Source organism: Notechis scutatus, chromosome 1 (assembly GCF_049901735.1).
Source record: "Notechis scutatus isolate UNSWTSFEM ecotype Mainland chromosome 1, rNotScu1.2, whole genome shotgun sequence".
In the NCBI taxonomy this organism is placed as follows: domain Eukaryota; kingdom Metazoa; phylum Chordata; class Lepidosauria; order Squamata; family Elapidae; genus Notechis; species Notechis scutatus.
In genome coordinates, this window is record NC_142009.1 from 31,290,404 (window position 1) to 31,305,230 (window position 14,827).

Sequence of the window (14,827 nt, forward strand, 5' to 3'; positions counted from 1 at the left end):
GGTCCTTGGGAAGAACTTGGGAAAAATGCCAAATCCAGTTTAAACCCCTGCTTGTCTGGTTGGCCAACCACAATGTAAAATAAAATATATAAGAAATAAAATTAAAAATAAAATCGGGAATTCTTCCAATCTGTGTCCAACCTTACCATTTAAATCCAACCTTACCATTTAAAAGTTCCCACCATGTCCTAACAAGGTTTGGCACATTGTGAGAAATGCCTGAAACTATGCTAATGCTGTGTAATCCTGCTTGAGACGCCTGCAAGAATGGAGATGGGCAACTATTCAGTAGCAAATTGGGCAGAGACATGTGGCACAGATGGCTGATGGGAGGTATTGGGAATCTTTGCTTTTTATGTATGATGTGCCTATTTACTGATACGCTAAAATTCTCATGTTTCCTCTCCTTTTGTCATTGATAGATGATGGAGGGAAGAGACATCTTCCCCTCTGGGGATCATCTTTATAACCCCTTGGCTGCCATATCTCAGGAGCTCCTGATTTCTCGGCTGCTGGAAGAGGACTATTAGGGAAAAAAAAAAAACTCCTTGTGAGAAAAAGGAAGCTGAGACCCCATGTAGCAAGTCCACAAGGGATGTTAGAAGGAACAGCTTTTTTTCTCTACAGCTTGTCTGCCAATTTTAAGCTAATCAAAGCACACACATTCTTCATACCTCCATTTTGTATGCACCTAATATTCTTGGTGTAGAAATGGTTTGTAGAGCAACAGTGAAGACAAAGATCCCTCCCTTGAAGTATTTACTATTCAAAGTTTATCCAAGGAGAGAGTTATAAAGCAAGATAAGGAAAGTGGAGCAAAGGTACACTAAGAGAAAAGAAGAATGCAGTTTATTTGCTCACACCAATCAGTTTCTATAGGGAAGGAGGTCTTAAGGGGCTAAGGGCAAATGCCTCCCAAATACTGGAATTTTGAGGAGAAGTTTGAAGTAGCAAGGAGAGGTACATAAGTATCCTCGGAGGAGCTCCAATTGCGGTCCGGTGCCACTTTCTCTACCTTACAAAAGGAAGTAAATACATAGATGCAAAGATTGGGACAAGAGTGGCTTACAATGCAGTGATATCAAATCTCTCTCGCCATGCATACACTCACACACACTTTAATTCAAAAGGACAAATCAGTCATTACTTGCAGCAAAATTGCAAGCTAGTTTACTTGTTAGGAACCTTAAATGCAATATTTCAAAGGTAACATCCAGTTTTTAATATGAAATTTCATTTTAAAGTTAATATTGCATATTGTTTTGGTTCTGTTAAAACTATTTTGTTTCATCTGCTGCCACTTAATATTATCAGATGGGAAACATGTAAACCCTACTGCATGTCACATACTCCACAACTGTGTTTGGATGATGTCCTAAAGCCATAAATCCAAATCTCAGCATAGTATGTTGTGTAAAGGTTCCCCACTCTCCCAAACAGTTCCCAGATGGTGAGGTGTGTTTGCACTTAAAAATAACAAAAATGTTTTTGTCATGCCCCTGTCAGAGTCTGAATCTGAGGAGGAAGACGAACAGCTGACAGGGAATGGGAGTGTGGTTCCATTGGCTGTGGAGGAAACTTTATTTATTTATTTATTTATTTGATTTGTCTATCGCTTACAAGATAATAGGTATAAGTATAAACATAGTTATGAATACATGAAATGGATACATATAAGAAAAATAAAAAGAAACAATAGGAGAGGGATGGTAGGCACATTGGTGTGCTTATGCACGCCCTCTACAGACCTCTTAGGAAAGGGGTGAGGTCAATAGTAGAAAGTCTAAGGTTAAAGTTTTTGGGATTTGGGGAAGAAACCACAGAGTAAGGTAGAGTATTCCAGACATTGACCACTCTGTTGCTGAAGTCGTATTTCCTGCAATCAAGTTTGGTGTGGTTAACCTTGAGTTTGTATCTATTGTGTGCTCTTGTGTTATTATGGTTGAAGCTGAAGTAGTCATTGACAGGTAGAACATTGCAATGTATGATTTTATATACTATACTAAGATCGGACCGAAGGTGGCGTAGTACTAGGTTTTCTAGGTCTAGAATTTCAAGTCTGGTGGCATAAGGTATTCTGCAACGAGTAGAGGAGTGGAGAACTCTTCTTGTGAAATATTTCTGGACTTTCTCAACTGTGCTAATATCAGATACGTAATGTGGGTTCCAGACTGATGAGTTGTATTCAAGTATTGGTCTAGCAAATGTTTTATATGCACTAGTTAGCAATTCGATTGACAGAGGTTGGATCATCAACAAGGTCTTGACTATTCAGCTTGTATTTTATTTTCTGTTTTTTTTTGCCAATATGTAAGACAGAGCATTTATTTGTTGAGATTTGAAATTGCCATTTGTTTGACCATTCTGATATATATTCAAGGTCTTTTTGAAGGGTAGCAGTATTGTCTGTAATGTTGAATAGCTTTACATCATCAGCGAAGAGAACGCAGTTGCTCTTAATATGATCACAGAGGTCATTTATGTAGAGTATGAAGAGAGTTGGTCGTAGAGCACTGCCTTGGGGGACACCACTGTTGACAGGTACAGAATTTAATAGAATGCTCCGAATTTTGACCATTTATTGTCTGTTTGACAGGAATGCATCTATCCAGTTATGCAGGTGTCCAGAGATACCATAAGATTTTAGTTTTAGTAGTAGTTTGTTGTGTACAATTGAATCAAAGGCTTTACAGAAGTCTATTGCTTTGCCCTGATCGAGTTATGTAGTCCCTATGTTTTTGCAGTGTAAGAGTTGCAGATTACATGATAGTTTTTTTTCTGAAACCAAATTGTTTATTAGAGAGTAGGTCTCTAAGTGGAGGATAATGGATAATAATAGATTCCATGACTTTACAGGTGACGCAGCATAAAGAGATTGGTCTGTAATTTTCAACTAGGTTGGGGTCTCCCTTTTTGAAGATGGGGATGACCGTGGCCTGTGACCATAGTTTTGGCAAGGAGCTGGTCCTGAAAGATTTTTCAAAGATTATGCTTAGAGGTTTGGCTATAGCAGTGCATAGCTTTTTTAAGAAGTAGGCACATATTCCGTCCAGTCCAATAGATAGATATGGTTTTAGATTGCGTAGTGCTTTTTCATTTTGCAAATGACCCTGCAGAAGCGTGGGGCCACCGAGCCATTTCTGTTTTTGAACTTTGGGCTGAGGGCAGAGCAGGGAAGAGGTACAACAAGGTAGAGGGAGTTCAGAGGAAGACCCAGGCCCACCCTCTCTTCATCCTAGGGCACGCAGGGAGGAATGGAGAAGAGAGTAACATGGGTTGCGTGGCTTACAGGGGAGGAAAGAGCCCTGATTCCCTTCATTAGCCACAGCTGGGAATAAGAGTTTAAAAGAAATGCATGCTGAATGCAGCAGCTGTTGGGAGCAAACATGACTTTATCTTGTGTTGACTTTGCTTCACTGTGTTCCTGGCATCTTCCCAACCGTGTTGAGTTATTGCCATGCCTTCACATCTGGAATTCTTGCTCCTGCCCTGTCGGAATAATTACCTCATTTTGCCTTGATTGGACTTATAGTTACAGTTTTTGTTGACCACATTTTGGATTTTATTCTCTGCAGCCAAAGGCTGTTCCTGGGAGCGTTTTTCTCCAGCCAGAAGGTAACCAGGACATTGGGGGCAAAGTTGGAGCTAATAAAGGGACTCCTATTGTTTATCTGACTGTGTTGCCTTTGTGCCACACCCCAGGTAATCACAGTTTTAGTACAAATTTCAGATCATAAAGCCTGCTGGTAATTTGCACTATTTATATATTTATTTCCCATCTTTATTATTTTCAGAAATAATTCAATACTGCAAACATGCCTAATATACTCCTTCCTCCTCCTATTTCCCCCATAACAGCAACCCTCCAAAGAGGGTTGAGAAAGAATGACTGGTCCAAGGTCACCCATGCAGCTTTCATGCCTCAGGAGGAACTAGATCTCATAGTCTCCTGGTTTCTAGACCAACACCTTCACCGTAAGAGTTATGATTAAGTATCCTACAGGAATATGCCATCCATCAAGCTTTGTTTATGTTAATACAATATCTGAGAGCGTTTCATATCACTATACAGATTCTAAGCACAGTTGCATGAAAATAATCAGATGTGCTACTACATCTGAAACAATTATCTATTGCTACAAATTGAACTTGAAATAAAAAATGTCCCCACTATTTGGTGAATAGGCTGAATTTGTGCTGAATATTTCCAACAAAGCTATCAATGAGAGAAGGAGAAATTCATTTATTTACAATGAATTCAAGGCCAAATAGTAGAGCTTCTGCACTTTACGAATAATGGTTGAAAAATTGATGACTGGCTTTTTTCAGCTCAAATCTTTGTACTGAAACATCTATAAACTCTTTCTCACAGAAATAGATATATGGACAAAAGCTCACAAGGGAATATATAAATATAGAAACCTATTCTAATGAATAGTAAATGTGTGTACATTTTGCTTACAATGAAGAAATCTAACCTGGCTTTTACTTTTTTTTTTGACCTGCAGGCAGTCATTGTTTTTTAAATTTACTCATACATGCATGGTTTATGGTCCAAAATTGCTATTCCTCCCCTCCCCCAAAACCCAGCAATGGTTATGGTGGGGAAAGCACCGAAGCTAATGAAATTCACATCCAACTCTTCACTGTCAAGTAGCTTATTGAGGGACAATGGAGTGACAGAGTCCGTCTCTCACTCTGGTTCAGGAAGATGTGGTTGTTCTGAGGAAACAGTGGGGGGGGGGGGGAATGAGACGGGTAAACACCGGAACTGTCTCTGAATTGTGTTAAAGGAAAGATGGGCTACAAATACTAATACTGCTGCTATTACTATTCATAACTCATAGTTATTCATAAGAGTCAGTTTGGTTTATTGGTTAAGGCAGCAGGATAGAAGCCAGAAAACTATGAGTTCCACCTTAGGCATGAAAACTGGATTTTGGGGCCAGTCACACTCTTTCAGCCCAACCACCTCTCAAGATTGCTGTTGTGGGGGAAATAGGAGGAAGAAGTAGTATATTAGGTATCTTTGCCATCTTGAGTTATTTCTGAAAATAATAAATGTGGGGAATAAATATATAAGTAGTGCATCATAGGCTACCAGCAGGGTATACAGTTAGACATTTGTTAGCTTTAAAAATGCAGACAGATTACATACCATGCAAACATACCTCACCATCTGGGGACTGTTTGATGAAGGGGATACGGTTATTACACTGAGATTTGGTTTTATGGCTTCAGGACATCATCCAAACACAGCCAATATCGCTGTTTCCTTTATTTCACCCAGTCTTCTTATATCCAGAATGTTCCATTTAGCTGTATTTTCCAAGGAAACATGAAAGCCTTGGAAAGTTTCTCAGTAACCCCCAATAAAACCTTAACTACCTTAAAAAATTGATTCCACTTGTAGTGATGTTCCCTGCTTGCCCCAGAAAAGTATTGGGTCATGAAGAACACATGAAGCTGCCTTATAGTGAGTGAGTCCATTGCTCAGTAGTCCCTGTTGTATATTGTGACTCACCACTAACCCAGCCAGAAACCTTTCCAAGAAGTATGATTTTTTTATTACAGATACTGAAATAGACAATCTTCTTTGGACAAAGCAATAACTGTATCATCAATTTATCTAATAAAAAATATTGAGGAGGAGGTGGTCGGCAGTTCGGCGGTTCAAATCCCTAGTGTTAGGGATAACATTGTTTACCCTAACTGGTTTGGGTAAAAATAATAAATACGGTATCATGGTTTGTTATTTAAAGTGTGTATAACTTTAACAGCAAGAATGTAATTAAGGGTGTGGTTGTAAAAGCAATATATAAGAAGCGAGGCAATAGCAGCTCGCTCGCTCTCTGGCTTACTGATCACTAATTACTGGATGGATTGATGACTGCGTTCTTGTAGGAGTGTTGATTTTTCTCAACTGAGAGAAGATAAGATTGGACTGATTTATAGTAAGTGTACTGACATTGGCTATTCAACACGGACTTTGCAAATAGAGTATCCCGACAAGACTTGACTGAAATTGATATATGACTAATGGACCGTTATTTGACTATGCTATAATTCTTAAATGGAATAAACTATATTTTTGATAGCACAAGCGTATCTGTATTTTTACTGCGTGTTAACTAGAAAACTTATCTCACACATTTACCTGTCTTCCTATCTGACTTCGCTGCACATTCTGTTTAGTTTGTTTTCCTTAACACCCGTTGGGGAATCCAGGCTTAACACCTAGCACCACATAATGGAGTGAGCTCCTGCTACTTGTCCCAGATTCTGCCAACATTGCAGTTCAAAAGCATGTAAAAATGGAAGTAGAAAAATAGGGAACACTTTGGTGGGAAGGTAACAGTGTTCCATGCACCTTTGGCATTTAGTCATGCCAGCCACATGACCTCTTTGGACAGCGCTGGCTCTTTGGCTTTGTAACGGAGATGAACACCACTCCCTAAAGCCGGAAACGACTAGCACATATGTGCAAGGGGAACCTTTACCTTACTGTATATACTCATGGAAAAGTGTATCCACAGGTAACCTGAACCCAATTTTTGGAAATTATTTTACAACCTAAAATTCTGGGCTTATCTATTAATATATATGATAATTTAAATGAAGACTTTTGAAAGTACTTTATGGTGACCCAAAGGGAGGGAGAGATGGGATGGATGACTCCTGCAGCATTTTGCCAGCCAAAATGAGGCATGGGGGACCTTTTTGGCTTGCACGGCCTTCTACAACAATTTGCAGGCCAAAAACGCCACTCCCCTGCATCCCATTTTGGCTGGCAAAGTGTTGCATAAGGCCATCCAGGCCATAAATGGGCCACACAATGGTTGCATGTGGGCCCCCCATGCCCCATTTTGGCTGGTAGTGTCCAGATAAAAAATGGGCCATGCAGGGGCCATGCCCTACACCTCATTTTGTCTGCCAGACGCACCGCGGGCTGGTCCTTTGCTATTTCCAGGCCAGCCCCATGGGACAGATTTAAGCATCCCATGAACCGGATCCAGGCCATGGGCCTTGAGTTTGACACCCCTGCCTTAGATGGTTTAGTACTCACTCTAGAATTGCCTTGTCTACACTGGTGCCCTTCAGGGGTGTTAGAATTATAAGAATGTCTAAGTTCCAAGATACAGATAAGCACAAAAAGGGAGCCTTGAAACATTCTTCAAAAGTTTTTGTACGTAAGCATGGCTGGAACAAACAGACTCAGATTTGTTGTTTGTACTACTATATCTTGTTATAAAACCTATTAATGTTTTCAGCTCACCATTTGGATACAGGAACAGAGTGATTGGGAATAGGCAACAAGGTTCTCTCATATCCCCAGTGGACACAGACCATATATTGTGAAAAAACAGAGTAACTCTACCTTTTCGAAATACCGTTTAGGTAGAGAATATTTACTTTTATGAATGCACATGAGTGCATGTGTACACACCTATTAAAGATAAGATGTTTGCACCATCCTCACCAACAAAAAAAGCTTTCATTTAGTATGACTCTCCAAATATTGTAGTCAACCAATTATTATTTTTTATAATTGACTAACTTTGATTAATCGTGCAACACATTTTTAAAAAGAAGTACAATAGAGACAAAGCAAGCAAAACCTGATCACTTTACCATTGGGCCAATTTACGTCATATAGGTGTTACCAGAAAACCTCTGCTTCAGTTCATTTCATTTCATTTTCCTGCTTTCTTTCTTGTCCATCAGGGGAGGACAAGGGGAAGGAGATCAGACCAATTTTCTATCATGCTGAGATCATCTGTTCTATTGAAGTTCCTTTCATGAGCTATTCTTGTTATTTTTTTAACAGGAAGTAAATGCAAACAAGTGGAGATGGCTGGGGAATGCAAAGGGATGAGAACTTGAGAAATGAGAATATTTATTTCAAGAAAAGCCTTTACAAAATGAGGTGAAGTCTAACTTAACAAAACGGTGAGTTTGCACCAGGGATGGAACTGTCCTTAAATATTTCTTACTACCCCATTCAACCATGCATAATATATATCAAAACCCTCACCGTCTTAATAATAATCACTTGTCACACACCTGCAGCTACAGGTTTGTTTTTCCAGAGCTGTTCCTGGATTTCATGATAGGAGCATAGACTCGAGAAGCTTTCAGGAGATGCTTTTATTTGCCATTTCAGAATAAATATTTCTGTTGGGGATTCCTCTTTTTCACCATCTCCTTTCTAGTTTGATATGCACACCCATACCAACAATGTACTTCAGAGAGCAGTTGTAGAAATAAAGTGAAGGAAGACTCTCCATTCACGCCATCTTGGACGCTTGAAATAAAGGTGGGGTATAAATGCAAAGAAAGGGGGAGAGAAAGACAGAGAGAAAAGAGCTGAAGAATGCCTTTTCAATGTTAGGGCTAGGAGCCATCCATAGAGATACCTCTGAAAGATACTTCAGTAAGTTGAACTATGAGTTCCTTATATAATAACATTTGTGGCTCAAGGAATGAAGAGCCCCCACCCTGTGAAATCAGCCTGACACCCCATTAAAAGCATCTATTTTTCCCAAAGGACACTCCTCAATTCAAATACCCTAGAACTGAATTGTATTTAATCTTATCTCATTTTCCATTGTCCTTTTAATGAAACCTATCATCCTTATAATAGCCCTCAGTTTTCAATCTTAAAAAAAATCTTAGTTCACCACACACTCTTCAAAGCCTTTTGGGGGACTCAAAAGTGCTATTGTGCTTCTCACAAATCTCCTTTGCCCCACCTTACTATCTGGGCAATGATGAACGTTTCTATTTAATAGAAGGTGTTTTCAGCATTCTCTCCCTTCAATATTGTTTGCATTCCATTTTCAGCAATTTATTATTGTTGCTCATATATTTTTTATTTTTGGTTTCACACTATCCAAAGAATGTTGTTATTTATTGGAAAACTAATAATATAACACAAAAAATGGACCAAGACAGGAGAAAAGAAACCCTGTCTAAGATAAAGAGCTCTCCACCCCGATTTGTGGAAATGCAACGTGCGCTATTAAATGGAACTTTTAGAGCTGTCCTTAAAATTGCAGCTTTGCTATAATAAAACATGGTGATTTGCCCACCTCAACATGATGCAGAAATGCCAAAATCTCCACCTGGGAAGAAGAACCCTGGAGTAGGCATGACTGTGTATGAACACTCTTAGACTCAATGCTAGCAGCTTTCATAGAAAGCCACTTTCTTTGTGAGTGAATGGGATAAAATAAAGGGAACTCACCAGGTTTTCTGGGGCAGAGAGGGTTTTTCCCCATTAAAATCTGAGAGTCACGTCCTCATATCTTGGTCTGCATCTTGTTTTTTCCCAACATGAATCTCTGCCCAGCTGCAGCTGTGGTCCTATTTTACCTCCTCGTCTTCCTCTCCACCTTCACAATCTGTGTCTGCCTCAGCTTTGAAAAATGTGTGTGCTTTTTTTTTTTCCAAAGGGACTTCTCTCTCCCCCTTCATGAGTATATATGTGATTGCGTCAAGCTGGTTGCTTAGATACCACAGTACTATTCCAGTTTCAGGCTTTTCACTCTAGAATTACTGTCTGTCTCTTCTCTCATTCATGCCAGTCAGCTAGCCCTGGATGCTACCTCCCACTAAGACATCACCCTGAAAAGACCTGAAAAAGAAGATGCTTTGAGTAAGGCTGGGTCCTAAACCCTGCCAGATTTGATTTTGCTTCTCACAAATGAACTTTCAGGTGTCAAAAAGCAGAAAAAAGTTCTCCCTGGACAGTCTGCATACCTCCAACACTATTTGAATAAATACAGTAGACTCTGTCACGTTTGAATTTCCATGTCAATGTTCGGTTCGGCTCTTCCCCAGCCATACACAAGAGTTATTTGGTTTTTGGATGCTGTAGTTAAATTCATTAAATTTGTAATACCATAGCTGTTCTTTTAACAGTTTTGAAACTGGGATAGTATTTCCACTTTGGGTTAAAGATATGCTAAAAAAAATATGTGCAAATGCTCCCAACAAGCTAACATATAGGTTATCAGTCACATTTTATATGAAAAGATAGGCAGTTCACAAACTGGCATTTAATGTATGGGATATTTTGGGAGAGGTAGCACCTCTGGTTTAGGGTCTGCAGTGCCCTTTCAAGGGCTGCTTGTTTGCTTTTCATCCCCACCTGGCATTCAGCAAACACCTGTAGCTCCAAATAGCTGTAACATGTGCAGCAGCCACATCCCAGTAAACCATCTCGGCAGGTGGGCCAAACCAGATAGATAGCTGATGGGTCTTCTATCTGTGGTGAGGTCTCAATATGTGAAGTCAGGCCCTGGCAGATTGAGTGGAGGAGATTGATCAACAGTCTAACAGTCAAGAAGTCAGGCCCAGCAGGCTTTGTGGAGCACTAAGAGCATGGTAAGATACATGGACTTCCCGATCATCCACTGCTACAGGAATAGTCTCCAGCTGTAATGGTTCTTCTCCATGCCACTGGATTAAGGTCTCTTCTGCTAAGAGAGCAGGGCTATCCTGAGATGTTATGGGTGCCCAAGGAAATTCATGGAGTTGATTCAACTATTTCATGATGGAATGACAGCAAAGGTCCTTTGCAACAGTGATACATCAGTTACATTTTTTATTTACAATGGGTAAAACAGGGTTGTGAACAATGGTGGGATTCAATTTTTTTTACTACCGGTTCTGTGGATTTACTGCCTTTTGCGGAGGTGGCGTATAATAATTCTGTACACAGTAGTATGGATTTACTCCTTTCAAAGTAGCCACGGGACAAGATTTTGTGCCATACCTGAACTGCCTCAAGAAAACCCCACTATCCAATCGTTGGACGATTGGATATCTAAGCTTCAACAAAATTGCCGGTCGATTCGCAAAGCTCTGGACGAGGCACACCAATCTCATAAGAAATTTGCTGACAGAAAGCGAGCCCCACAGATGATGTATAAGGTGGGCGATAAAGTTTTCCTCTCGACCAGATATTTGCAGACTACTCAGAAGTCGAAGAAGTTGGGTCCTAAGTACGTGGGACCTTTTCCCATTGAGAGAATTGTAAATCCGGTGACTGTTCAACTGACTTTACCAAAGACTCTTCGTCGTATTCATCCTGTTTTCCACGTCAGTTTGTTGAAACCAGAACATACCAGTACTTTGCGGCCGACCCAGTCTGATCCACCCGTACCCCTGTTGATCGAGGGGAACAACATTTCGAGATTAAAGAAATTCTAGATTCTAGGAAATGGAGGGGTCGTGTCCAATATCTTGTAGCGTGGAAACATTTTCCTCCTTCCCAAGCTGAATGAGTTAATGAAAAAGACATTAGGGCCCCTGATTTGCTTAAAAAGTTTTATGCCAAATACCCTGATAAACCATAGAAATGTATGCCAATGTTAATACATGATTGTTTTTCTCTTACAGGGACTAATGTCCTTCTTCTAGGGGGTCCGAATGTCAGCCTCAAGAGATATCCATCCCTACCTATCAAGATATCTCCGCTCCTAATTATGGCTCATTTGTTGCTATGCTTTTACTTCTCTTTCGGCTGTCATGAAACGGTGGGAGGGGGGAATCTTCGAAGGGAAGAAGGCAGGAGGTGTTTTGCATTCCTTTGCTGGGTAAAGAAAGGGAGGGGGATTCTTTGTTGTAACTTTCCATTTCTCACTAACCTCTGTCCTTTTTATGCGCAACTGCGAACTTTTATCAAAAATGTCAAGGTCACTGACAGTAGCCTCATCATCACCTAGAGATGACCACATGATCCTATTCAGAAGTTTTAATTGGAAGAATCATTTGATCTCTGGAGGGGAGCAATTCTATCCCTTTGTATATGCATTTTACCCACCAATATTTTAGTTTCGGAATTGATTCTGTTGCTACCATTCATTTTCCAGTAAAAGATAAATTCTGCTCTACACCATGGAGTCTGAGTATTTCTTTCTTGGGATTTAGAAGGAGCACAGTCTGACACCTTTGCTGCTTGAATGCACAAAGTACCTCTACACAGCCATTTTAAAAAACTTTCTTTGGTGAAGATCATGCATTCCTGGCACACAAAAATAGCAATCTACAGTTGATGCTGAACAAATTCTCAGAAACCTCTGTCCTGTTCTGATTATCAGCCTGAAGAAGACAAAAATACTTCACCGGCCCATGCAAAATACTATGCCTAAAATACAAAAATCATGATTGAAAATACCTGGATGACAAATGTAAAGCAACTTCAACTACTTGGGAAGCTTCATCTTGAGTGATGGGTCTCTGGACAAAAAAATAAACTCTAGGATCAGCAAGGCCAGCCAGGCACTGGTGTGGCTGTATACTAGAGTCCTCAATCAACACAACCTCTGTATCTCCACAAAGCTAAAGGTCTACAGAGCAGTGATTATCCCTTCTCTCCTACGTGGATGTGAGCCTTGGACTCTGGACCAAAGGTACATAAGACAATGGGAGAAATTTCACCTGTGCACTCTCTGCTCCATCCTCTGCATTCATTGGCAAAACCATGTCTCCAACCTGGAGGTCTTAAATCATGCAGAGTCCACCACTAGTGAGTCCCTGATTATCTGTGCCCAAATAAGATAGGTGGAACATGGCGCCAGAATGGTTGACTGCCATATGCCTCATCAGTTGCTCTATTGTGCACTAGAATCTGGAAAGAGACCTTGAGGTCAACCACACAAGTGCTACACAGACACAGTATGAAACAACCCCTACTCTACTGTGACATTCAGCCAAGGGAACTACAAGCTGCAGCTTCTCACCAGAACCTACTGGTGAGCCCTCTGCTATGATGCTTCCTCCTTCTTCAAAGAAAAGTTCTGGGGGGAAAAACGGATAGAAAACTATGAGTAGCAATACAGAATAATACCCTGCAACAATGGACTGCCAATGGCGCAATTGTGTTAAACTCTGTGCTTCAAGACTTGGACTGCAGAGCCAACTCCTTGTCCTCAGAAGAACTGCACAATAGCACGTCATCTTCAAGCTGGAAGGACTAATTTATGTATATGTACTAATAAGGATCTTTATTTGAGACAAGATGTTAAGTCCCAGAAATCCTGATGAAAGCTCTTGAAAAGTAACCACATGGTCATAGAACATTAAATTTAGGGAAGGGGCTTGGAGATAACTGAGTCCAGATCTCTACTCAGTTCAAGAACTGCAGTGCAAGATTCTACCACAATACCTTTTGCAACCCAATGCCTGTACAGGTACTCCTCGACTTACAACTGCAATTGAGCCCAGAATTTATATTGCTAAGTAAGAAATTTGTTAAGTGACTTTTGCCCTTTTTTATGACTTTTCTTGCCACATTTATTAAATGAACCACCACAGTTGCTAAATTAGCAATACTATAGTTAAGTGAATCTGGTTTTCCCATTGATTTTGCTTTTCAGAAGGTCACGAAAGGTAATCACAAGACCCCAGGACACTGTAAGCATCATAAATATGAATCAGATGTCAAGAATCTGAATGTAAATCACATGACCATGGGGATGCTGCAATGGCCATAAGTGTGAAGAATGGTCATAAGTCACTTTTTTTAGTCCCGTTGTAAACTTGAAACAAACTGTTGTAAGTTGAGGATTACCTGTATATATGTATTAAATTGCTGTCATCTTCAACCAACCTGGACAATGTTTATGGTAACTGGAAGCAGTTGGAATTTGTATTATTGTAATCCAATATATCAGACAATACCAACTTTGAACAAGCTGAACTATAGTATCTACAGCCAATGAACATTCAGCTTCTGTTTAGAAGGGAAATCCCAGAGCCTCCAAAGACAGCCTATTTCACTGTCAAAATTTGAAGCTTTTCCTCATTGTTTAACAGAAATCTACTTCCTTGAGATTTTTATTTCTTAGTCTTCTTTCTAGAACAATATAGAACAAGTTCCTTGCATGGTAGTGCGTTTGTAATGTTCTTGTTAATCTTCTTGTGTCTGGGATGAAACCTAGTAATGTAACACAAAAGATACTAATAAAGCAATGCTTTATCAAAAAGACAAAATGGGGGAAATTAGAGAGAGTAATTTACCAAGACAGGGTTAGGGTTAGGGTTAGGAGGGGGGTAATTATTTTTCCTGGAATGTATAATGTCTATAAACTGAACATTTAAAAGTAATTCTCATAACTACTGGCACTATCAGTTCCTACAACCATTAAACCACATGGACTATGTCAACAGAACTCATATGTCTATCCCTTAGCATCTCCAGGTAGCAGATACTGACAAAAACCTGAAACCTCCAAGAGCTGCCTATTTTTTTTTTTATAGAGTTACCTCGTAACTCTATAAAAACCAAGGATGTCTGGATGAACCTATTTTTGAATCAAGCTGAGCTATGACAAACTGACTAGTTTTGTAAATCTGCATTAGGAGTCAGTTCATGGTCTTTTGGCCATGTTGACAATAAATCTTTTGCATGTCAAATAGTCTAAACAAATCGCAGGAAATAAGCTGGGTCTATTTAATTTGCATACTTCGCTGATATATGGGAGGGTTTTCTTCTATTTTGATGCTATATTTATGTGAGAGCATAACATTCATGAAACATAAAAGATGCTCTTCAGCACTTTATTTAAGAGTGGCTTGACATGATTGGATGTCATTTAACATGGGAATGTAATGAGTAAAAAGCATTTCAATCTGTTGGGATGTTCCATTTCTGACCTTTAGGTTGCTGTGGTTAGACAAATTTGAAAAGACAAGTAAAGTAGGAGGTTGAAGGATTGGAATTTAAGAACGCCAACTGAGTTTCTCACGCTCCTTGAAAAGGGGGCGGGCAAGCATGTTCTCTATTGGAGAGCATGACTGCCTTCCACTGGAGAAGTGT

The 14,827-nt window shown here is 39.9% G+C and overlaps 1 protein-coding gene across 4 annotated transcripts in view; it reads right to left on the minus strand.

The window, feature by feature from the left end:
- Positions 1-9,457, minus strand: part of FAM167A (family with sequence similarity 167 member A) — a 34,145-nt gene extending 24,688 nt beyond the window's left edge. For 3 of the 4 annotated variants that reach the window (XR_015748617.1, XM_087960508.1, XM_026686012.2), the window contains exon 1: positions 9,248-9,457. Coding sequence is in view for 2 of the 4 variants with exons in the window: in XM_087960508.1 (XP_087816634.1) it covers positions 9,248-9,281 (34 nt within the window). In the remaining 2 variants the exon portion in view is untranslated. The remainder of the gene's footprint in view (positions 1-9,247) is intronic. The other variant, XM_026686011.2, reaches the window with a different exon arrangement.
- Between the last annotated feature and the right edge of the window lie 5,370 nt (positions 9,458-14,827).